Here is a 22,992-nt window from a genome sequence, read left to right as displayed (position 1 = left end):
ACTGTATCAGGATGAAGGAGCTAATCAAAGATACCTAAATGCCAAATTTCTTAGGTTTGCCATGATCACGAAAGCTTCTTACATGCACACACATATATATATATATTATTTACATTAAAAAGTATTATTGACCAGCACAAGTGTCAAAATAAACATTAGAGAATCCAAATTCCAAGACTGTGTTTTTACCGAGTGAAAATTTCATGTCGAAATGTTTAAGAAGTTTGTCATACTAAAGACTGTGACATTTCAGTGATTGTATTGCACAACAAGTGGAATTAGGTTGACATTGAAACTGCAGTGATGTGCATGTGCCAAAAGTGGACTTGAAGCTGTGTCTGCAGAGTCGGTTGAAGTGTTAATAGGTTGACATATGAGTGTGAATGCCTGAGAGATATCTCTTACAGCTAATCACATGAAATTATTTGTATAATTTAGTTATTATGAAACTATTACACAATGGCATTACAAGTTATTGATGACAATTTAAAAATCATTTTCTGTTTGTTAATATTTTTAATTAAAATTAAAAATATATCCATTAATAAAAGTTTGAAATGTGTGTTTTGTCATTAATTGGTCCAACCATTTGACAAGGGACTTGACATGAGCTATTTTAAGTAGGGATTATGAACAATTCAGGATGTGCATTTGGTGATGGAAACATGACACATGAGATCTACGTACTAGCGACAAATGCTAAACTCATGTACCCATCAGCTGTCTTCCTGACCATATTTGGTTTATGTTATATATTTAACTTATGCGTTGTAAGCAAACACACTGAATGCATTCATATCTGTGTATGTAGTAGAAGACGTGAAAGTTGTTTGTGCAATATGTTTATGTGTTAGATCACTCTGGCCCAACAATTATGTGCTTTTAAAATTATGAAGTGTATAAAAACATTAAATAATTAATTACCTATAAATTACCTATAAATATATGTATATAACTTTTTTCCACTTATAAAAAATGCATTAGACAAATTGTTTAATCTTCAGTAAATATGAATTACATTTTCTTATTATTGCATATGTTTTATAAATCATTGGTAGCTCATTCAAAAAGGTTTGTAATAAAAATATTGTATCCAACTATTGCTCTGCATTGTCTTTTTATTCTTTGCTGTAATTAACAATAACATTTTTTCTATAGACATAAGAAAATCTCAGCTGAGTGCAGCCTGTCACCAGGTGGCAGAAAGCAAGCAATATTCCTTTTCAAAACAGACACTGGGTGCATATGAGGATGCAAATTAGGGAGAAGAAAATCAAACAGAAAAATCTGGATATTCTTGCTAAGGACCTACATCACTCGAATCATCCTAGTATTTATATATTATAAATTTATCAAATAAAATTAACATTTTTAATTAGAAAGATAGAATGCAAAGTGTCTTTTTGTGTTTTTAAAACCCCTATATAATTTATATTCATGCTAATTCAAGTGGGGATTATTAACAGTGTGCATTTGCTGATGGAAGTATGAAACATTAGATGCACGTACTAGCGACAAATGCTGAACTCAAGTAACCATGAGCTGCCTTCCTGGCCGTGTTTAATGTATGCTTTGTAAGCAAACACACTGAGTGCATTCAAGTCTGTGTGAGCTGTAGAAGATTGTATTTGTGGTCAGATTATCAATATTAATATGAATATCAACACCTTAATTATTATATACTTTGGCAGTATAGTTTAATATTAATTAATGCTAACTGTATATGTTTGATACATTATTGATAGCTCATTCAAAAAGGTTTTTTAAAGAAACAGTCTGGAAATCTAACTATTGTCCTGCATTTGTCTGTTTATTTATTGTTTTTACCATAATTATGAATAACATTGCTATTGCCCCACATATGATTCTCCACTGAGTGCAGCTTGTCAGCAGCGCTCAAAAAGTAAGCAATGGTTTCAAAATGAGCCTTGTAAGAAGGCTCACTTTGTTTCGTAAGGCACACATATTATTAGCTGTGCTAAAACATCTACAAAGCAGCAAACACGACATTCATTTGTCACAGTGTTTAGTTGCCATCCTTAACCTACAGTAAAAACTTGACCTTGTACTTGGCCTGGCACCGCAGACTTGACCTAGTGTTAATAAATTCCAACACACAATTCCCACTTGAAGCATTGAACGTTGCCATTCCAACATATATCTCTAACTAATCTGTGTGGCATGGCAACAGCTGTGGCCAACTTGGATTTATGGCATTCCAGAAATGACCCTAAGACACAGAAAGAAACTGTTGAATTGTATAAAATTGTTTCAGTGTCTCCTTAATTATAAACCGATGTTTATAGTTTTTAATGTTTTCTTTCATGTTTTTATATCCTCATCCTTCTAATGAAGCATCCTGAGTCTCAGATAGCATCATGTATGAGCTTAGCTTGCAATTCAGGTTGTGATTGTATCAAAAGAGAAGTGGGATATCTTTGGCATTATCCTAAACTGCTCATGAAAATCAGACATTTTTGCGGTTACTTTCCCGTCTTAATCTAGTTGGTAAATCAGTAGGAACATATTACAAATACAAATACTTTGTACTAATAAATTAATAAGAAAAACAAACAAAAATATTTCAAAGTTTATACAGGTCAATGGAATTAAATGATAGTAAATCATTGTGTAAGTGTAACAATAAGGTACTGTTCAAGTCTATCTTCAAATATTATTAGAAAATAGACTTGAAGTCTCTAAACACTGGAGTTGTGGTTACACTCATACACCGTCAGTGAAAAATGAGCCGCTTTGCAGCCTGTGCAGACAGCTGTTTTCATTAAAAGTTCAGCTGTAAGTAGATCTTCATCTGTGTGACACTGTCCTGAAAAATACAGCTGAAATACAACCTGTAGTGTAAAATATGGCAAAGGCAACCAGGGGGAATCATTGTTTTGGAGATGCTTCATAAAATAAATCAGCTTCACAACTGCAACTTGAAAAAACACAAAGCATTTTTTGGAATCCCCTTTTCTTTTGCACCTTGTTTCTTTAATGTGGACATGATACTTTGAATTGTTTTTAAGTGAGAAATCCTTTGCTTTCTTTAAAAATAGCTTTAATTAAAGGATGTTTAGAAGTGAAAGCTGATGTACAGTATGTCCTTGCACTATGTTTCAGCGGATGTCTGCTCACTCTGGTATCCACACCACATTTGGCATTTCTCCCATATATAACTTTGTCGGGTAAGCATGCTGCATTGAATATAAGCAGTCCGCGAGAGCACATCACTCTGTGGTAGAAGAAGAAGACTTTTGCTTGTGGTAGGTTTGTCTTCTATCTGCTTTGGAACTGGTAGTATCTTCATTATTATTATAATAGTACTTAAATAAATACATTTATTTACTTTTTTAAAAACAAGTATTTTCCAAGTAATTGACAATATCTCATATGTGTTCAACAGGATTGTGCAATATAACATACTTTTGACAGAAACAGAGTCAGGTATGGACAACTTTTAACTATTTAAAATTGTCAGTATTTTATGTTTTATATTATTTGTCTTTGGGCAGCACGGTGGCACGGTGGTTAGCACTGTTGCCGCACAGCAAGAAGGTCCTGAGTTCAATTCCAACATCAGGCCGGGGTCTTTCTGTGTGGAGTTTGCATGTTCTCCCCGTGTTTGCGTGGGTTCCCACCGTCCAAAGACATGCAGCTTGTGGGGATAGGTTAATTGGAAAAAATCCAAATTGCCACTAGGTGTGAATGTGAGTGTGAATGGTTGTTTGTCCCTGTGTGTTGGCCCTGCGACAGACTGGCGTCTGGACTGGCCTGTCCAGGGTGTACCCGCCTCTCGCCCTATGACAGCTGGGATAGGCTCCAGCACGCCCCGCAACCCTGCAAAGGATAAGCAGAAGCGAATGGATGGATGGACGGATTATTTGTCTTTGATGTTAAGGTGTTAGCTGTCCACTCACAAGAACTCAGCGATAACTCTAACATATTTGTCTAAGATTACACTTATTTGTCATAACATCATAGAAGTAAACCGCCACCATGAGTACGGACGCAGAGATGGCCGTTTATGGCAAAGCTGCCATTTACCTCCGTAAGCCAGAGAAGGAGAGAATTGAGGCTCAGAACAAACCTTTTGATGCCAAGTCTGCCTGCTATGTGACTGATGCCAAAGAGCTGTACTTGAAGGGTACTATCATCAAGAAAGATGGTGCCAATGTCACCGTCAAAGTCTTGGACACTCAGGAGGTCGGTATTATAAAGTTAGAGTTTACTGAGAGTCAGATGTGACAAATTCTCATCGTGATCAATGTGCTGTTGCAGGAGAGGACAGTCAAAGAAGACGACGTCTCCCCAATGAACCCTCCCAAGTTCGACAAAATTGAGGACATGGCCATGATGACCCACCTCAATGAAGCCTCTGTGCTGTATAACCTCAAAGAGCGTTATGCAGCATGGATGATCTATGTGAGACTGTCTTCCTAAGAAGCAAAACTTTTAAAATTACTCTTCTAACAGCAACTGTTAATTAACATCCACTTTTTAAAAAATCTCTTTAACCACTTTTAGACCTACTCTGGGTTGTTCTGCGCCACAGTAAATCCCTACAAGTGGCTCCCAGTGTACGACTCTGAAGTCGTCGCTGCCTATAGAGGCAAGAAGCGTATGGAGGCTCCACCCCACATCTTCTCTGTCTCTGACAACGCTTATCAGTTCATGCTTACTGGTATGCCTTTAACTCAAAAATCAAATATTTAATCATATATATGGTGATAACTACAGAAATACATAGTGAACTCCTTTTTCATTTTAACAGATAGGGAGAACCAGTCTGTCTTGATCACGTAAGTGACACATTGTTTGACTTTGTTTAAAATAGTTCAGCATTTCGAACAAACTCTTAAAAGTATTTGTCTACACCCAGTGGAGAATCTGGTGCCGGAAAGACTGTGAACACCAAGCGTGTCATCCAGTACTTTGCCACTATCTCAGTTGGTGGAGATAAGAAGAAGGACCAAAACAAAATGCAGGTACACAAACGTGATAAGATTAGTAAAATCATTACAAAATATACTTCAGTAAGAAAAATAATTTTCTCATATATTTCTTAAACCTGGGTTTAAGGGGTCCCTGGAGGATCAGATTATTGCAGCCAATCCCTTGCTGGAGGCTTACGGTAACGCCAAAACTGTGAGGAATGACAACTCTTCTCGTTTTGTAAGTATGGAGTGATCTTTAGATAGGAGAAATAGTGTTATGATTGTTGCGTGACTTTGACAGCTCCTTTTGTTCCAAACAGGGTAAATTCATCAGGATTCATTTTGGCACAACTGGCAAACTGGCTAGTGCTGATATTGAGACATGTAAGTGACAAATTCACAATGTGAGTAGCTCATCTGACTTTGGGACAAACTGTGACTTCAAAATTTGATCAAAATCTGCAGATCTGCTGGAGAAGTCTAGAGTGACATTCCAGCTTCCCGATGAGAGAGGTTACCACATCTTCTACCAGATGATGACAAACCACAAGCCAGAGCTGCTTGGTAAGCAGCAAAACCAAAGTTGTTGCACAGTTCTCATTTTAAACAATTTATTAAACACTTGTGTTTTATTCTTTTTTCCAGAAATAGCCCTCATCACAACCAACCCCTACGACTTCCCCATGTGCAGCATGGGTCAGATTACTGTGGCCAGCATTGATGACAAAGTTGAGCTGGAAGCAACAGATGTGAGTGAGATTTGATTTATAATTAAAATATCAATGATGTTTGTCTTTAAGAAAAAAAAGTGTTTATGCAGTGTTTTATGTGGACACTTTTGAACAGAATGCTATTGACATCCTGGGCTTCAGTAATGAGGAGAAGATGAGCATCTACAAAATGACTGGTGCTGTGCTTCATCATGGTAACATGAAGTTCAAGCAGAAGCAGCGTGAGGAGCAAGCTGAGCCTGATGGCACAGAGGGTGAGTACTTAGTTAAAAAAATACTTGTGAATAAGAGCAGTATGGTTGCCAATTAGACTAAAAAATCCTTGTCACATACTGTATAATGTATGTACTGTATAATAATGTTATAAATTGCTGTTTTCAGATGCTGACAAGGTTGCTTACTTGCTGGGTTTGAACTCTGCTGACATGCTGAAGGCTCTGTGCTATCCCAGAGTGAAGGTCGGAAATGAGTATGTCACCAAGGGACAGACTGTACCTCAGGTAAATGAGACAAACTGGTACAAAAAACATGCGCTGCTTAAATCAGAGCGTATTTGGATCAAATGAAACATAATCATGTACCAGATTTAATAGATAATTATTTGCCAGGTATATGTTTGTTAAATATTTGGTCTTAAATGCATTTTGTGATTCAATCAAATTTTCCCTTTTTATTTTTTTAGGTGCTGAACTCTGTGACAGCCCTGGCCAAGTCCATCTATGAAAAGATGTTCTTGTGGATGGTCATCCGTATCAACCAGATGTTGGACACAAAGCAGCAAAGGAATTACTTCATTGGTGTCCTGGATATTGCTGGCTTTGAGATCTTTGATGTAAGCTTTATTGCTAACAAATGGGGAAACTCTACTTCAATTATAAGATCCCGCTTAGTGATTTTTTCCCTACCCTTTTCTCCCCTCACAGTTCAACACCTTGGAACAACTGTGCATTAACTTCACCAATGAGAAACTGCAACAGTTTTTCAACCACCACATGTTCGTCCTGGAGCAAGAGGAGTACAAGAAGGAGGGTATTATCTGGGAGTTCATTGACTTTGGCATGGACTTGGCTGCCTGCATTGAGCTTATTGAAAAGGTATACTTCAAGTTCATGTTTGAATCTTATATCTTTTTTGTGTCAGTTTTGTTATAATAGAGGAAAAGTGCCACTTGGTGACATATCTCTTTTCTTTACCTTCATCAAGCCCATGGGCATCTTCTCCATCCTTGAAGAGGAGTGCATGTTCCCCAAGGCAACTGACACATCCTTCAAGAACAAACTATATGACCAGCATCTTGGCAAGTGCAAAGCATTTGAGAAGCCAAAACCTGCCAAGGGCAAGGCTGAGGCCCACTTCTCCCTGGTGCACTATGCTGGCACTGTGGACTACAACATCGGTGGCTGGCTGGATAAGAACAAGGACCCACTGAATGAGTCTGTGCTGCAACTTTACCAGAAGTCCTCAGTTAAACTGCTGAGTCTTCTGTATCCACCTGTAGTTGAAGGTATGATGTAACTGAAAACATACATTTTCCATATTCTACATGTTATTAAGTTTTGTTTGGTATTACGAGTCTCACAATGTTTTTAATTACAATTCACAAACAAAAAACAGAGACTGGCAAGAAGGGTGGCAAGAAGAAGGGTGGCTCCATGCAGACTGTGTCTTCACAGTTCAGGGTAAGGTTTGAGAAGTAAATTAAATGTAAAATAATACATTTTTTATTTTTACTTTTCATGACAAAAATGTACTTTTGTGTACCTACAGGAGAACTTGGGCAAGCTAATGACAAACCTGAGAAGCACCCATCCTCACTTTGTGCGTTGCCTGATCCCTAACGAGTCAAAGACTCCAGGTAACCCAACATAATTTGTGTGCCTGCATGCACAGGTTTGGATTAGAAAACAGCAAATTAGTGTTTGTTCACAGTATGAACTCAAACATTTTTGTTCTACAGGTCTGATGGAGAACTTCTTGGTCATCCACCAGCTCAGGTGTAACGGTGTGCTGGAGGGTATCAGAATCTGCAGAAAAGGTTTCCCCAGCAGAATCCTCTATGGTGACTTCAAACAGAGGTGCAATTAATATCCTCGTGGACTTTTGATTCAAAATATGATAAGAAAATGCTGACACTGACAAATCACTCTCTCACAAAAGATACAAGGTACTGAATGCCAGCGTCATCCCTGAGGGCCAGTTCATTGACAACAAGAAGGCTGCAGAGAAACTGCTTGGATCAATTGATGTTGATCATGACCAGTACAGATTTGGACACACTAAGGTAAACAGCCTGGTTGCATTACTATAGATCCATGCATGAATATAAAATTACTTTTTTAATTTTTAAAAATCTGTCTGCTTAAAACAATTACTTTTGGACAAAACTGAAGGAAGTAAGGTCAGTGAACTGGATGAAAACTAAAAAGAAGCTCAAGTAAAACATCAACAAGTTTCCATCCCCAAATTTCAATAGCCCTGGATTTATTATCATAGTTACACATGAAGTTCAAATCAAAATTTTCCTATTTTTTCTCAAAGTACATTTAATCAACTATTTGACACATTTATCGTTATGTTTTCTTTTTTGTTTTAAAAATTCTTATTATTTTATGTGGCTCATTTGACATAAATTATGCTACTTTGTGCACACATGAGATATTGTATGGTAGACAATAAACCAACTCCCATATGTAATGCAGACGTGTCTACACAGGAGGCACAAGGTTTCTCAAATAGCATGTCATTAGTTTAGCAAGCCTTTCACTGTGTACGTTCATAAAATTCCGCAAACCTGATGTAGATTTACATTTACTTTCTGAATCATTTCTAATTGAATGCTTACTATAATATAATTCTCTCTTGTGATCATTTAGGTGTTCTTCAAGGCTGGTCTCCTGGGTACCCTTGAGGAGATGAGAGATGAAAAGTTGGCAGCTCTGGTCACCATGACTCAGGCTGTCTGCCGTGGTTTCCTCATGAGAAAGGAGTATGTCAAAATGACGGAGAGGAGGTATGTTGAACACAGCAATTAAGAGCAATGAGCCAGAATAAAAACAGTGAAAAATAACTTTGTCAATAATGGAAATCTCTTGTGCACAGGGAGTCCATCTACACCATCCAGTACAACATCCGCTCATTCATGAATGTCAAACACTGGCCATGGATGAAGGTGTACTACAAGATCAAGCCTCTGCTCAAGAGTGCTGAAACTGAGAAGGAGCTGCAGCAGATGAAGGAGAATTATGAGAAGATGAAAACAGATCTGGCTGCTGCCCTGGCCAAGAAGAAGGAACTAGAGGAGAAGATGGTGTCCCTTCTGCAGGAGAAGAACGATCTGCAGCTCCAAGTGGCATCTGTAAGTAGATATCAAGAGAAGCTGTGCCCTTTTATTTTGTTACCATAAAATGTTAACGTGTTCATGTGTGTTCTTCCAATGCAAACTAGGAATCAGAGAATCTCTCAGATGCTGAGGAGAGATGTGAGGGACTTATCAAGAGCAAGATTCAGCTGGAGGCAAAACTCAAAGAGGTAACTGAGAGACTGGAGGATGAAGAAGAAATCAATGCCGAGCTCACTGGCAAGAAGAGAAAGCTGGAGGATGAATGCTCTGAGCTCAAGAAAGATATCGATGACCTGGAGCTTACCTTGGCTAAAGTAGAGAAGGAGAAACATGCCACTGAGAACAAGGTTTGACATTTGGATTATACCTAGCAGATTAAACAACATGTATACAACAATACAGTCACATGTTAATAACACTGTAATTGCAAATGTAGGTGAAGAATCTGACTGAAGAGATGGCTTCTCAAGATGAGAGCATCGCTAAGCTGACTAAGGAGAAGAAAGCTCTTCAGGAGGCTCATCAGCAGACTCTTGATGACCTCCAGTCTGAGGAAGACAAAGTCAACACTCTGACCAAGTCCAAGACCAAGCTTGAGCAGCAAGTTGATGATGTAAGTTGAAAATGTCACAGGTGATGGCAAAACAGAGAGAGAAAAGAAACCTCTTCTTGAACAAGAGAATAACAAAGTCATGTCATTGTGCAGCTTGAGGGTTCTCTGGAACAAGAGAAGAAGCTTCGTATGGACCTTGAGAGAGCCAAGAGGAAGCTGGAGGGTGATCTGAAGCTCGCCCAGGAATCCATTATGGATCTTGAGAATGACAAGCAGCAGTCTGATGAGAAACTGAAAAAGTACTTTCATTTTTCCCCCCTTTATGACAAGCATCCTTCTAAGGATTGGACATAATATGTACATTTATTAATTATGCAACTTATTATTTTCACAGGAAAGACTTTGAAATCAGTCAGCTCCTTAGCAAGATTGAGGATGAGCAGTCAATGGGTGCCCAGCTTCAGAAGAAGATCAAGGAGCTTCAGGTAGATGATACATGATGTTACATCAAATGATAGTCCATACATATTTTCTGCGTTGTACTTTAAATTTGAAAGTTTACTCAAAGGAGACACACATCTAATCCAACAGGCTCGTATTGAAGAGCTGGAGGAGGAGATTGAGGCTGAACGTGCTGCTCGCGCCAAGGTTGAGAAGCAGAGAGCTGACCTCTCCAGGGAACTTGAAGAGATCAGTGAAAGGCTGGAGGAAGCAGGTGGTGCAACTGCTGCTCAGATTGAGATGAACAAGAAGCGTGAAGCTGAGTTCCAGAAGCTCCGTCGTGACCTGGAGGAGTCTACTCTGCAGCATGAAGCCACCGCTGCTGCTCTGCGCAAGAAGCAGGCTGACAGCGTTGCTGAGCTGGGAGAGCAGATCGACAACCTCCAACGTGTGAAGCAGAAGCTTGAGAAGGAAAAGAGTGAATACAAGATGGAGATTGACGACCTGTCCAGCAACATGGAAGCTGTCGCTAAAGCAAAGGTAAACAACAAAATGCATTTATTTTAATACTTAAATCACCAGCAAATAGTGATGATATAAAAGCTTGTCACTGATGAATCTTTTTCTCCCTCTCTAGGGAAATCTTGAAAAGATGTGCCGTACTCTTGAGGACCAACTTAGTGAACTGAAGGCCAAAAACGATGAAAATGTCCGTCAGATCAATGATTTGGGTGCACAGAGAGCACGTCTGCTTACTGAAAATGGTTTGTATAAGACAACATGCAGTGATCCGAACTTAGTCCTTTATAGTGATCTTCTGTTTTCGATAGAAAAACTGAACACAAACTAAAGTTTGATGACTATTTTTACACAAGGTGAGTTCAGCCGCCAGATTGAAGAGAAAGAAGCTCTCGTCTCTCAGCTGACCAGAGGCAAACAGGCCTTCACACAGCAGATTGAGGAGCTGAAGAGACACATTGAAGAGGAGATTAAGGTAAGAAACACTTCAATGGAGGCTGGTATGGCTTACCAGACAGAGCAGGTGATCCCTATGCTGTAAGGCCCAAGTTTGAATCCATCATAAATGGTAAAAGTGCGTATAGTTTTTTGTTGGTAATTCCGACATTTTGCTCATGCAATGATGTGTCTTACACCAGGCCAAGAATGCCCTTGCCCATGCACTGCAGTCAGCTCGCCACGACTGTGACCTGCTGAGGGAACAGTTTGAAGAGGAGCAGGAGGCCAAGGCTGAGCTGCAGCGTTCAATGTCCAAGGCCAACAGTGAGGTGGCTCAGTGGAGAAGCAAATATGAAACTGATGCTATCCAGCGCACTGAGGAGCTTGAGGAAGCCAAGTGAGTATTTAGTTAGTAAGAATGTGAGCAAAAAACAAGTAAAACAATAAGCTTTTACTGAAACAATGTTTTTTCATAAAGGAAAAAGCTGGCCCAGCGCCTTCAGGAGGCAGAGGAGCAGATTGAGGCTGTTAACTCCAAGTGTGCTTCTCTGGAGAAGACCAAACAGAGGCTCCAGAGTGAAGTGGAGGACCTCATGATTGATGTGGAGAGAGCTAATGGCCTGGCCGCTAACCTGGACAAGAAGCAGAGGAACTTTGACAAGGTACCATCATTTACTTTGCTTGAACAAGACACAAACTCATGGTTTCTCTTAGTATGGGTGAATAACTGCATCGAATGTATATATAGGTGTTGGCAGAGTGGAAACAGAAGTATGAGGAGGGTCAGGCAGAGGTGGAAGGAGCTCAGAAGGAGGCTCGTTCTCTCAGCACTGAACTGTTCAAGATGAAGAACTCCTATGAGGAAGCCTTGGATCAGCTGGAGACCATGAAGCGTGAAAACAAGAACCTGCAACGTGAGTTCCTACTATGCTGTGCAAGTAACGTGTGTTCATTTTTAATGTCTTAAGACTAAACAATATCACACATGCCTCTGCAGAGGAGATCTCCGATCTGACTGAACAGATTGGTGAGACTGGAAAGAGCATTCATGAGCTGGAGAAGGCCAAGAAGCAGGTGGAGACAGAGAAGTCTGAGATCCAGACAGCTCTTGAAGAGGCTGAGGTAAATCTTTGTCTGAGGAGCTCCTCTGAAAATAAATATTCAGTTATACACAAGTAAAATCTACAAATGCAGAGATGAATATCTTTTCATATTCATTCTTTCATATGATTAGGGAACTCTGGAGCACGAAGAGTCTAAGATCCTGCGTGTTCAGCTGGAGCTCAACCAGGTCAAAGGTGAAGTAGACAGGAAGCTGGCAGAGAAAGATGAAGAGATTGAGCAGATCAAGAGGAACAGCCAGAGAGTGACTGACTCCATGCAGAGCACTCTGGATTCTGAGGTCAGGAGCAGGAATGATGCCCTGAGAATCAAGAAGAAGATGGAGGGTGATCTGAATGAGATGGAGATTCAGCTGAGCCATGCTAATCGCCAGGCTGCTGAGTCCCAGAAACAGCTGAGAAATGTCCAGGCACAGCTGAAGGTATGATAGAGCACATAGCTGTTGTACACAAGTGCATTTTTTTATTCATGTGAATATAATTTTGATATTCTTTTTTACTAGGATGCACAATTGCACCTGGATGATGCTGTCAGGTCTCAGGATGACCTCAAGGAACAAGCTGCTATGGTGGAGCGCAGGAACGGTCTCATGGTAGCTGAAATTGAGGAGCTTAGAGCTGCCCTGGAACAGACAGAGAGAAGCCGCAAAATCGCTGAGCAGGAGCTGGTGGACGCCAGTGAGCGTGTTGGTCTGCTGCACTCTCAGGTGAACATTTTTGAAGAGACACTTTAATTGTTTCTTTAGACAAACTTAAAATGAACATCCTAAAATGTAAACTTTCCATGTCTTAGAACACAAGCCTTCTGAATACCAAGAAGAAGCTTGAGGCTGACCTGGTTCAGATCCAGAGTGAAGTGGATGACACTGTTCAGGAAGCAAGAAATGCAGAGGACAAGGCCAAGAAGGCCATCACTGATGTAGGTTTATACACATGTCCACTACGACGATACAACTCAGCTTTGTCTTCATCACTCTGTTAATTGAGGTCATGTTTTCAAGGCTGCTGTGATGGCTGAGGAGCTGAAGAAGGAGCAGGACACTAGCGCTCACCTGGAGAGGATGAAGAAGAACCTTGAGGCTGCTGTTAAGGACCTGCAGCACCGCCTGGATGAGGCTGAGAATCTGGCTATGAAGGGTGGCAAGAAACAGCTCCAGAAACTTGAGTCCAGGGTAAGAAGAATGTGCAACTGAAAAATATGTGTGAAAACACACATATATAAACCATGGATTTTAAAAGTTTGCTCAATTTTCTGAAGGTGCGTGAGCTGGAGGCTGAGGTTGAAGCTGAGCAGAGGCGTGGTGCAGATGCTGTTAAGGGTGTCCGTAAATATGAGAGGAGAGTGAAGGAGCTCACCTATCAGGTAAAGCACATTAACATTTTACATCCATCCATTCTGTTCCACTTATCCTTATCAGGGTCGCGGGGGGCTGGAGCCTTTTCCAGCAACCAGTGGATCACATTTTTAAAATGTGTTTTCTTTTATAGACTGAGGAGGACAAGAAGAACATTAACAGGCTGCAGGATCTGGTTGACAAGCTGCAGCTCAAGGTGAAGGCCTACAAGAGGCAGGCTGAGGAAGCGGTAAGGACCACACACAGAAAAAAAAACCCTCAACTCTATGTCAGATTTTAGTTTTGTGCAAACAAACTGTCATCGTTTTGGACACTAAGAAATTTTGACTTATTACAATGTTACAGGAGGAGCAGGCCAATACCCATCTGTCCAAGTACAGGAAGATCCAGCATGAGCTTGAGGAGGCCGAGGAACGTGCCGACATTGCCGAGTCCCAGGTCAACAAGCTGAGAGCTAAGAGCCGCGACTCTGGCAAGGTAAATGTACACACACTTTAGACTTTGCACAAAGTTATAAGAAGAAATATCCCAATTCTGCTTTGAATTTCATAAAATTGGCTACAGACAATAATTTGATTTGTTTTCACTGAATGCTCTGTTTTTATACACACAGACCCATATGTACTGTTTTCTTTTGTTCTACAGGGAAAAGATGCAGCTGAGTAAAGCACATGTGTGAACTGTGCATTTCTAATCATATAATATGATGTGAAATACACTCCAATAAAATATTTTTTATCACAATTTCCTGTCTGTGATATTTTCATAGTAATAAACAAGAGAGTAAACATGACACACGGGTAATCTAAGTGCTAATGAATCTTTACTGAGGTATCCTGCATTCAGTTATTAATTTAGGCATGAATACATAGAAGTATATCTCAATTAACATCTTAGGACTTTGAGCACAAACAACTCAGAGCGAAGATACTCCAGAGGGACTCGTGAATGTAGATAAGAAGTTAGAGACAGTGGTTTGGGAGGGAAAAAACAATCACAATAACCTGCACTTAAAGAATCAACATGAACATAAATAAATAGGTAACATTAATAACTTCATTCAAAATGCATTCTTGTGTATTTTAAGCTTTCTTTGTAATCCAGTGCTCTAGCTTGAAAAACATACCCCACATAATCCGTTTCAAATTCAGCTACAGAATGTGTGCAGTGAAAAAAAGTGACACACCGAGTTTGAGAAGAATGTTTAACAAAGAGCTTATTTTACTCATTGGATCACATTTTAAAAAGAGCCTGGCTTTCTGCATAACAATCATAATGAGGATTCAAAACTAATCGTTGCTGTTCGTGAAGCACATGCTAGCTGAATGAGACTGGCATAGCTAAAATAAAAGCAATACAACACTGTACCTGTATATTACTCACCTGACCATGGGTTTTTGCTCTTTGCTGTGTGGATATTCTCCCTGGTTTCCTAAACCTTTGTCCAATCATGCTCAGCTCATTTCTGGCTTCTTTTTCTTTTCTCATTAATGGATTGGGTGATAAAGCATCCTGCCTGACAGCCTAAAAAAGGAGACTTAAAAGCAGAAGCAAGTCTTTTAAAACATGTATTCAAAGTTTTTGTTGTTGTTGTTTTTTTTTTTATTTCTTCATTTTTGATAACTTCAATTATTGGGATTAGTCAACTGTAAAATTCAAAGAAATTATGATGGTGCTGATATTCCACGTGTGGCTTTGTCACTTCCACTTAATCACCTTATTTCAAAGGTACATATTCTATACTTTTTAATTCTTTTTAAAATTTGCGGTAATTACTTTAATTTTGTTCTGTCCAGTCACTTTATTTTGCTATTTTGTAAACTTTTCATTAATGTATGTTTTTATTTCATACTTAAATTGTAACTGTAAATGTAATTAGTATTTCTCACACTTTGTCTTCGCACACAGTCGCCCGCTTGTGTTCAATTTATCACACATGCGCACAAAATGGCGCACTCTAGCCACAGAGCAGGGTGAGGACATGTTGATTATCAGGAGAAAAAGTCAACATACTTGTAATTTTAGTGCTTTTAAGCACTTATTATTTAAATTATTCAGTTGTGCTGGACCCTTCATACAAAAAGAGTGATATGCAGAACACTCTTTTATCGCAGCACTGCCATTCTGCTAAAAATGATATCACGTTAATCATGGCTTAATACTCCAATAACATTATTGTGACCGTTACCAAATGATGGAATTTATTAAGGATTCATGGGAAGTTTTAAACAACTGCATTCTATCTTGTGAAGTTAATGTCTCATATATTACATTTCATAGAATAAATTGTGGATTAAAAGATACACATTGTATAAAAAATAAAAAAAAGCAACTAATCATCATAACTGTGGCATTCATTATTTTTTCGAGTCCTCTCGTACTGATCTAGGTACACGCTAATTACATGTAGATAGCAACAAGTACAGTTTCTGCTTTAGCAACCAAAATAAACATTTGAACCAACAGTTCGTCAATAATGCCTCTCATAAACTGAGTAATGAGAGTAATGTTAGTGTGGCATTGAGAAAGTGGAGCATTGTTACAAACATCACGTTTACCGTTGAGTAGCAGTAAGTACGGAGAGTAATAAAGTTTTGTGTCACTGTGAGATCAGGAGGACAAGCATGTCTGGTCTTTACCTCAGCAAGTGCAGATGCCTGAACAGTCTGATACACATGCTTTCAGGGTAAAAACATACAAATACAACACTCCATGATGATAGCGGTGGTTCTGCTGTGTTTCAGATCAGTAGGCCATGCCACTTTGCTACTGGCTGACGTACTGAGCGCATCATCAAAGTCCAGTGCTCATCTTCTGAACGCTTCTCCTTCCCCACACTCAGCTGTCCGATCAGCTGTTTGGCTGATTTGCTTGTTGGGCGAGTTTCATATATAGAGACCAAAATTTTACACCGCTCCAGATGAACCTCTGGCAGGGAGAACAAGAGGACCTCATTGAAAACAGTCACCAGGCACCGAGCCACTGTAGAGCTTTTCTGGTACTTTAGCTTGAACTGATTGCACTGGACGCTGATCCTGGCATACAGGGCTGTGCAACACACACATACACAGATTACATGAATTTATAACCGTATGTGCATCAAAGCTGGCGTCTTTTTTGTGTGAAGGTGTCTTTTTTTAATTTACCTGCATTTGGGGATATCTCAGAAAGGACAGTTTTGACCTTTAGCAGGCCAACCTCCAGCCTCTGAGACGTGGGAAGAAATTTCAGGGACAAAAGCACCTCTCCAACAAGATCCTTTGGAGAACGCATCAGTATAATGTACATTTATGCACAGTTTAAAAAAAAAAAAGTGATATAGTTGCAGGCACAAACATAAATGACAGTATTCAGCAGGGCTAAAAATCACCACATAAGCACAAAATGTATTAAATGGCCACAGTCACAACTCAAAAGTATAACATCTTTTTCTTTTGTTTGATCTTAAATTAAAGAGGCAAAGGTCATCCTGTGGTTTCAGTTGCACTAGTGTTACAAATATATTTTTCTTTTCTTTGAGCAATTAAAAAAATATTACATGAATTATTATTGCCCCAATATAATAATTCATTATTATAGTAAGCTAGATGCTTAGACGGATGCCATGTTCAGTTATTGAAATATCATTGACAATAATGATGGCACCATACGATCCACAAATTACACAAACCAGTAAAAGTTAAACTAAATTTTCTGTGGAAAATAAAATTCTAGCTACACAAATGCACTTTTGGGTTCACCTGTGCAATTCTAAATTACTCCTAATATTTTGCCTCACTCGTGGTACATTAATGCTGTGGACAAAATATTAGGCATAGGTACTATAAACACTAACAAAAATGATTGCTTTTCTGAAAATGGAACAATTTTTGTGTGGACTATGAAGAAGGATTATATAGTTATAACAATGTACTCTATTATATTTTTACTATCATCTGTCACGTCTGTAAATGTCTGTTTAATTATTTCCATTTACACAATGAATATGGTAAATGGCCTGTATAGCGCTTTTCTAGTCCATAGGACCCCAAAGCGCTTTACACTACATTCAGTCATCCACCCATTCACACACACATTCACACACTGGCGATAGCAAGCTACATTGTAGCCACAGCTGCCCTGGGGCGCACTGACAGAGGCGAGGCTGCCGGACACAGGCGCCACCGGGCCCTCTGACCACCACCAGTAGGCAAACACAGGGTTAGTATCTTGCCCAAGGATATTTGGCATGCAGGCAGGAGGCAGCCTGGGATCGAACCACCGACCTTCTGATTAGTGGCTGACCTGCTCTGCCACCTGAGCTACAGCCACCCCGAATATTAGCTTTCATTTTTATTATTATGGCTAAATATAGTTATTATATAGTTTTATAATCATATTGACATACTCTGTATTTCACCTTTACATAACATCAACTACTTGAGATGCTACTGAAAGCCAGTCCTGTGTGCATGCTGTGTGTTGTGTGTGTGCGCCCCCTGCAGTACCTTCTGGGGTATCTTTAGATCCTCCTGTAGTTCCAGAGGGTAGGAGATGTTGAGCTGTCCTAAAGGAACCCTCACATCTCCTAACACTGTGTTTCTGGAGAATTTATCAAAGTCTCGTACCTGAGATGCATACAGACACCAAATGATTTACACCACAACAGATAAAAACATTTATCATTCATACTTTTTTCTCTCAACAAGTGAAAAGAGACTAAAGTACTGTAACATAGCTGTAGTGCTTATGGCTTTAAATTCTCTGGCCCTTGAAATGTGACAGCTAACATGCAAACTGCATGCATGATTTAATACAAGCAATACCGTTTGAGTCCTGAACAAATATTTTTTAAGAATGAGAGATATGTAGTGCAGAACCTCCATCCTTAGGTTGATATGATGAAGCTTTTCCTCTTGTAAAACACAGCTGAACTGGTCTCCAAATAAAGGGTTACAGCTGCCTTTCACAATGCGAGTACGCCACTCCTGCAGTACTGTCCACAGAACAGGCGACAAGCCTTCCCCCTAAGAGGATCACACCAGTAATTTATGACACCTTTGTCTTTAGTACAGAGATGCTGTGCTGAATGAAAACTCAAAGACAGCGTGGATTGTATTTTTAAAATATGTATCAAGAAAAGGAAGAAAATAAGTTCACGGAAAATAATAATACGACAAACTTACCTCTTCATCTTTAAAGCCCTCGACTTCTACAGCCTCTGATCCAGCCCACATGAGCAGTATTTTAACAAATGGTTGGAGGGTTCGGCTCTCACTCTGTTCCAAAAGCCCCTCCACCTGCAGCACGGTGACCACCAGACGTGACTGCATCTGATCATAGTAGACGGAGAATCGTAATGATCCATCCACCTGATACGGGAGGATATGTTAGGAAAGACCCAAAGACTGTAGTTGATTTTGCCTGAAACTGTGTCATCAGTCATTTACTGTTAATCTTATTTTGTGAGGATTGATGGGACATTTTTTTTAATGATGTTTAAATTTCTGTTACATACTCAAATAGGAAAAGAATTAGGAAAAGAATGTAAAATTAAATTCAGCCTGCTTATCTTTTAGTCAACCTGATTCATCCTGAATATCTAAACAGATGCCAGAAGGATTTACAGGACATTTAGCTCAGAGATCTTTGGTTGACAGAAGATGAATCCTAATGACTGTGGTGAGGTGCTTCTACAGCCAGAGAAATGAGTCTACACATGTATCTGTGAGCATAAGTTTAATTCATGCAAAAGTGCAAGGGTATCTGTATGCATACTTACACTGCATTTTTTAACTTGTCTCTCTATAAACTCACTCTTGGCGCCACCATGTGGTTATGTTTATGGTTTACTAGTAAGAGAGCAGCTTGTAGCGTTTACCTAAACGTTGGCATCTCTATTTAATGATAGGAAAATCTCAATTTTACACCACTTAATTAATCTGACAGCTTTATTTAGCAGACTTTAAATAAAAAAAAGTGATACATTCATAACATATTTTAAAAAGCTGTGCATAATTGGTGCTCATTGCCGGATGTTGCTGGTGTTGTTTTATGAATCTTTAAGTTTTGGATCTTTAAATAACTGTAGAAACACCAACAGAGCAACACTGCACTAAATGAATATACTTCCTGTTTTGTCTCTCATTAATAATTTCACTGGACCTTGGGTTTCTGTCTGTCCAAAATAAAATATATAAACTGGATAAAATACCAGTTTTACCTTTTGAATAGTTGCCTGCTCTTCTTTGTCTCCAGCTGCCTCGGTGGATGCTAAGGATGGAAACGAGGGCTGAGACAGGTAGCGACTCAGTCTGTGGGCCTCTGTGCTGACATCCTCCAGCTGCAGGCACACACAAATGGGCACTATTTACCCAGGAATTAAGAAAGAAAGCAGGCTAGTTGTATAAGCCTTTATAACACAGAGCACAATTAATTTTTAAGCCTCTACTCTTTAAAGACTCACATCTATCGAGGAAATACTTAGATATTTCACATGTACACGCTGTCATGATGGATCTGGTTTCATGTACATAGCAGTCAAGGGTATTAATTTATAACTGTCCTTAGACTAGAGTCCTTCACTTGCATCATAGTTGTTATTGCCTGCTCTATCACAAAGGTGCTCAAGGTGATTTAGATGTAGTAGCTTCAGCTTGTAATACTACATTAAAATGCTGCCTACATTCAGGTTTACATCTGTGGTCCTCAATTTTCATCACTCTTAATTTAGCTATCATTTGCCGTTGTTCTAACACTCTACATGGAAGTTTTTACACTCAGCAGAACTTTTCCTGACACGGGTCAGTCATGTGGTATGAAGCAAACAGCAGACTATCCAAATAAACTGCCCGACTTCTCAAACACATCCACACAAACACCCCACCCAGCCTGTGGTTTACTTATCTGCCTTCTGTCTGACAGTCCTCTAAAACAGTCCTTAGTAAAGTTACATGCTAAATGCTGACTTCTGTGGTACAAAATATATTAAAACTCTTAATTGTGTGGTATTTATATCATCCTGTTTTACTAATTTCCTACTGAAAATTCTCATGTTTAAGTAAATTGGCATTACCTGATTACACCGTGAATCTACAATTTTCAGAAAAATTCACTTCATTTTTTTTAAGCAGTCCTAAATATTTCCTGCATTTCTCACCAATTCTGTTCCAGAATCTTAACATGTAACTCAATAACTGTGTCCAAAAGAAATTAGCAGCAATATATTACATTTCAGAGATTCACCTTGTTCAGATGCACAAATCCCAAGTATCAACTGAAAGACAGCAGATTCCTCGAAGCAGGATTTTCTCTTAACCTGGTTTATACAGTCTGGTCAAGACCATGTGCACATTAGTGCTCAATTGTGAAAACGTTTCCTCTTACTTTGGTACTTGGAGCTCCTGAGTAGTTTCCTGTTGTCGTTGGCCCTTCGTCTGAATACAGCAAATCATTATGCCCTATCGCAGAAAACAGACACAACCATACATTTAATAATTTGTGTCACAGTCCCTCTGGCTTGTCAATATGCACTACACTGAGTATTACTGTAATTCCTACTCACCTGCATCTTGCTGGGTGTATGTAGTGTATTTCTCTGTGCAGAATCTGTAGATCTGCCAGGCTAAGATGCCCAGAGCCAGCAGTAGGAGAATGATGGAGATACCCAGAATGCAGTATTTGACCACATCAGAAAATGGCATTCTCAGCTCTCCAGCTTTTGAAAACAGCTCCATAGGAGCTGGGTAGTCTATAAGAGTCACCATGGCTTTCTGCGGCCATGTGGTCTGCACATACCTCTGCAATACAGGAACACAGAGCATGTGAGGACCATAGCTGGGTGGATTAAAGGACCTGCTAATAGCAGGTATGTAATGTAATGTATTTAAAAAAAATATACAGTGCTTAAAAAAATTATTAGACTACTATCCATGTAATGCCACAGTGAATTAAACTAACATTAATGTTTAATCCATCAGCACTATAATCAAAATTATTATTATTGTTGTTATCCACAAGTTTTCAAATTTGCTGTTACAAAAAAGCCGGAAAAAATAGTAAAGCATGTTGCTTTTTAAAAAAAAATTAAGATTCCAACAATACATTGTTTCTGATGTTAACCAACAGTGGAATTTACAAAAATATTCAGCACTGATTTTGAAATGATCATCTAGTTAGGAAGAATCAATTAATGTCGATTAATCTATTACAGTTTCAGATCGCATGTGTATGACAATATAAAGTTTGAAGATGTTACTTGGACACTTGGGAACTGGATTTAAAAAAAAATCTATTCTCATATTTTTAGACTAATAGCTAATAATACGTATCAACACATTATTAAAATATAGCAAAGGACACTCAGTGACAGATCATTGACCAATAATTAAAATCTCGGCTGGTCTTTTGGTCATTGGTCTTTTTCGCTGAAAACTTTTTGGTAAAAGTAAAAAAAAACCAAACCCATTAACTGCACTCTCCTCAAAGAGAAAATCAAACAAGCATTGCAGGGAAAAACAATGTTCTAGTTGTTGGTGACTGTTGTTATAACTTGGCCTAACTAATTGAATCCACAGTCCAGTTTTGAGGCACGGAACTTGGATTGAATGCACATAATATATAATAATAAAGCACAAATGAGTCTAGACATATGTCAGCTTAACTACTGTTTTCCTTCATGTTGAATGTAGTAAAGCAGAGCCTGATGAACATTTTTCTACAACTTTCTTAGTATGAAAGTATGAAAAAAATATCATTTTTCTTCTAAAGCTGTTATATACAGTTAGTGGCATTAACAAAGTTTTACACCTGTACCTTTACCAAAAATTCCAGACATGTGCACACTAAATACCTACCAAATGTCCAAACGCCCTGGTATTATCTGAGCGTTCCCTCAGGTAAAGAAAAACAGTACAGCTGTATCTCTTTTCTAAAAAATGCTTAACTCCTATCAGAAATAGTTTCGTCAAAGAGCACTGGACCTGCTCTGTGCAACATGACAGAAAACGTAGTACCTAATGTTTCTATTAAGACAAAGTAAAAATCTAAGGCAATTTTACAATGTGTTGCTAGGTCACAGAATTTAAAAGGACAGGTAAAAGGTAAAAACAGACATACACTTCACTACTGCACAGACCTTCTGTTGCTGCTTGAATCGTGGCTAAAATTGCTTTAAGGACAGTTAAATATTTACCTGTGATAAGTTAAAAACTGAGGTCTCCTTTTTCTTCTTTCCTTTTCCTGTGCTATAAATCCATTGTGTGCGCACTTACATCTCCACAGAAACAAAAGAACTTCTCTGCAAAGAGAAATTCAAACTAGTACCTTATCATGTAACTGTTGCTCCTACTTTGGTCACTCTACACTCACACACTCACACACAGACACACACACACACACGCGCACACACATAGACACACACCCTCCCTCTCTCTCTCTCTTTCACCTAACACATGACTATCAACACACCATTCTGGGCAGACTGGTTTGATTAGATACGAATTACATTTCAGAGAGCTTAGCTCAGTGTGACCTGATCCCAACCTCTCTTCTTCATAAAGATTCCTTTGCAGGCCTGT

At 39.0% G+C, this 22,992-nt stretch overlaps 2 protein-coding genes across 3 annotated transcripts; one reads left to right on the top strand and one right to left on the bottom strand.

Moving 5' to 3' along the window:
* The first annotated feature begins 3,215 nt into the window (after positions 1 to 3,215).
* LOC113025344 (myosin heavy chain, fast skeletal muscle-like) lies at positions 3,216 to 14,179 on the top strand. Its single transcript, XM_026172971.1, has 41 exons — positions 3,216 to 3,266; positions 3,407 to 3,447; positions 3,985 to 4,206; positions 4,282 to 4,425; positions 4,528 to 4,684; positions 4,775 to 4,802; positions 4,883 to 4,988; positions 5,083 to 5,175; positions 5,258 to 5,321; positions 5,403 to 5,501; positions 5,583 to 5,686; positions 5,784 to 5,922; positions 6,050 to 6,168; positions 6,351 to 6,500; positions 6,592 to 6,762; positions 6,872 to 7,172; positions 7,283 to 7,347; positions 7,436 to 7,523; positions 7,626 to 7,743; positions 7,826 to 7,949; positions 8,542 to 8,678; positions 8,768 to 9,023; positions 9,113 to 9,355; positions 9,445 to 9,621; positions 9,715 to 9,860; positions 9,956 to 10,046; positions 10,153 to 10,542; positions 10,640 to 10,766; positions 10,878 to 10,996; positions 11,160 to 11,356; positions 11,438 to 11,621; positions 11,708 to 11,873; positions 11,957 to 12,081; positions 12,194 to 12,502; positions 12,584 to 12,787; positions 12,874 to 12,999; positions 13,082 to 13,252; positions 13,339 to 13,443; positions 13,569 to 13,664; positions 13,781 to 13,912; positions 14,081 to 14,179. The coding sequence occupies exons 3-41, from the start codon at positions 4,000 to 4,002 to the stop codon at positions 14,099 to 14,101; spliced, it is 5,799 nt and encodes a 1,932-aa protein (XP_026028756.1). The 5' UTR covers positions 3,216 to 3,266; positions 3,407 to 3,447; positions 3,985 to 3,999; the 3' UTR covers positions 14,102 to 14,179.
* Positions 14,180 to 14,255: 76 nt separating this feature from the next.
* On the bottom strand, positions 14,256 to 22,761 carry syt19 (synaptotagmin XIX). Of its 2 annotated transcripts, XM_026172972.1 has the most exons (9): positions 22,608 to 22,761; positions 20,979 to 21,213; positions 20,801 to 20,874; positions 19,638 to 19,757; positions 18,601 to 18,786; positions 18,295 to 18,441; positions 17,923 to 18,042; positions 16,582 to 16,693; positions 14,256 to 16,483 (listed from the first exon to the last, which is right to left on the bottom strand). In XM_026172972.1, exons 2-9 carry the CDS (start codon positions 21,178 to 21,180, stop codon positions 16,176 to 16,178), a joined length of 1,269 nt encoding a protein of 422 aa, XP_026028757.1. In that variant the 5' UTR covers positions 21,181 to 21,213; positions 22,608 to 22,761; the 3' UTR covers positions 14,256 to 16,175. The 2 variants fall into 2 exon arrangements, with proteins under 2 accessions (XP_026028757.1, XP_026028758.1); XM_026172973.1 differs by lacking the exon at positions 22,608 to 22,761 and having other exon boundaries at positions 20,979 to 21,234.
* Positions 22,762 to 22,992: the final 231 nt, after the last annotated feature.

Source organism: Astatotilapia calliptera, chromosome 7 (genome assembly GCF_900246225.1).
Source record: "Astatotilapia calliptera chromosome 7, fAstCal1.2, whole genome shotgun sequence".
NCBI lineage: Eukaryota > Metazoa > Chordata > Actinopteri > Cichliformes > Cichlidae > Astatotilapia > Astatotilapia calliptera.
Note: the sequence above shows the minus strand (reverse complement) of the source record. Positions and strands in the feature narration are given on the sequence as shown.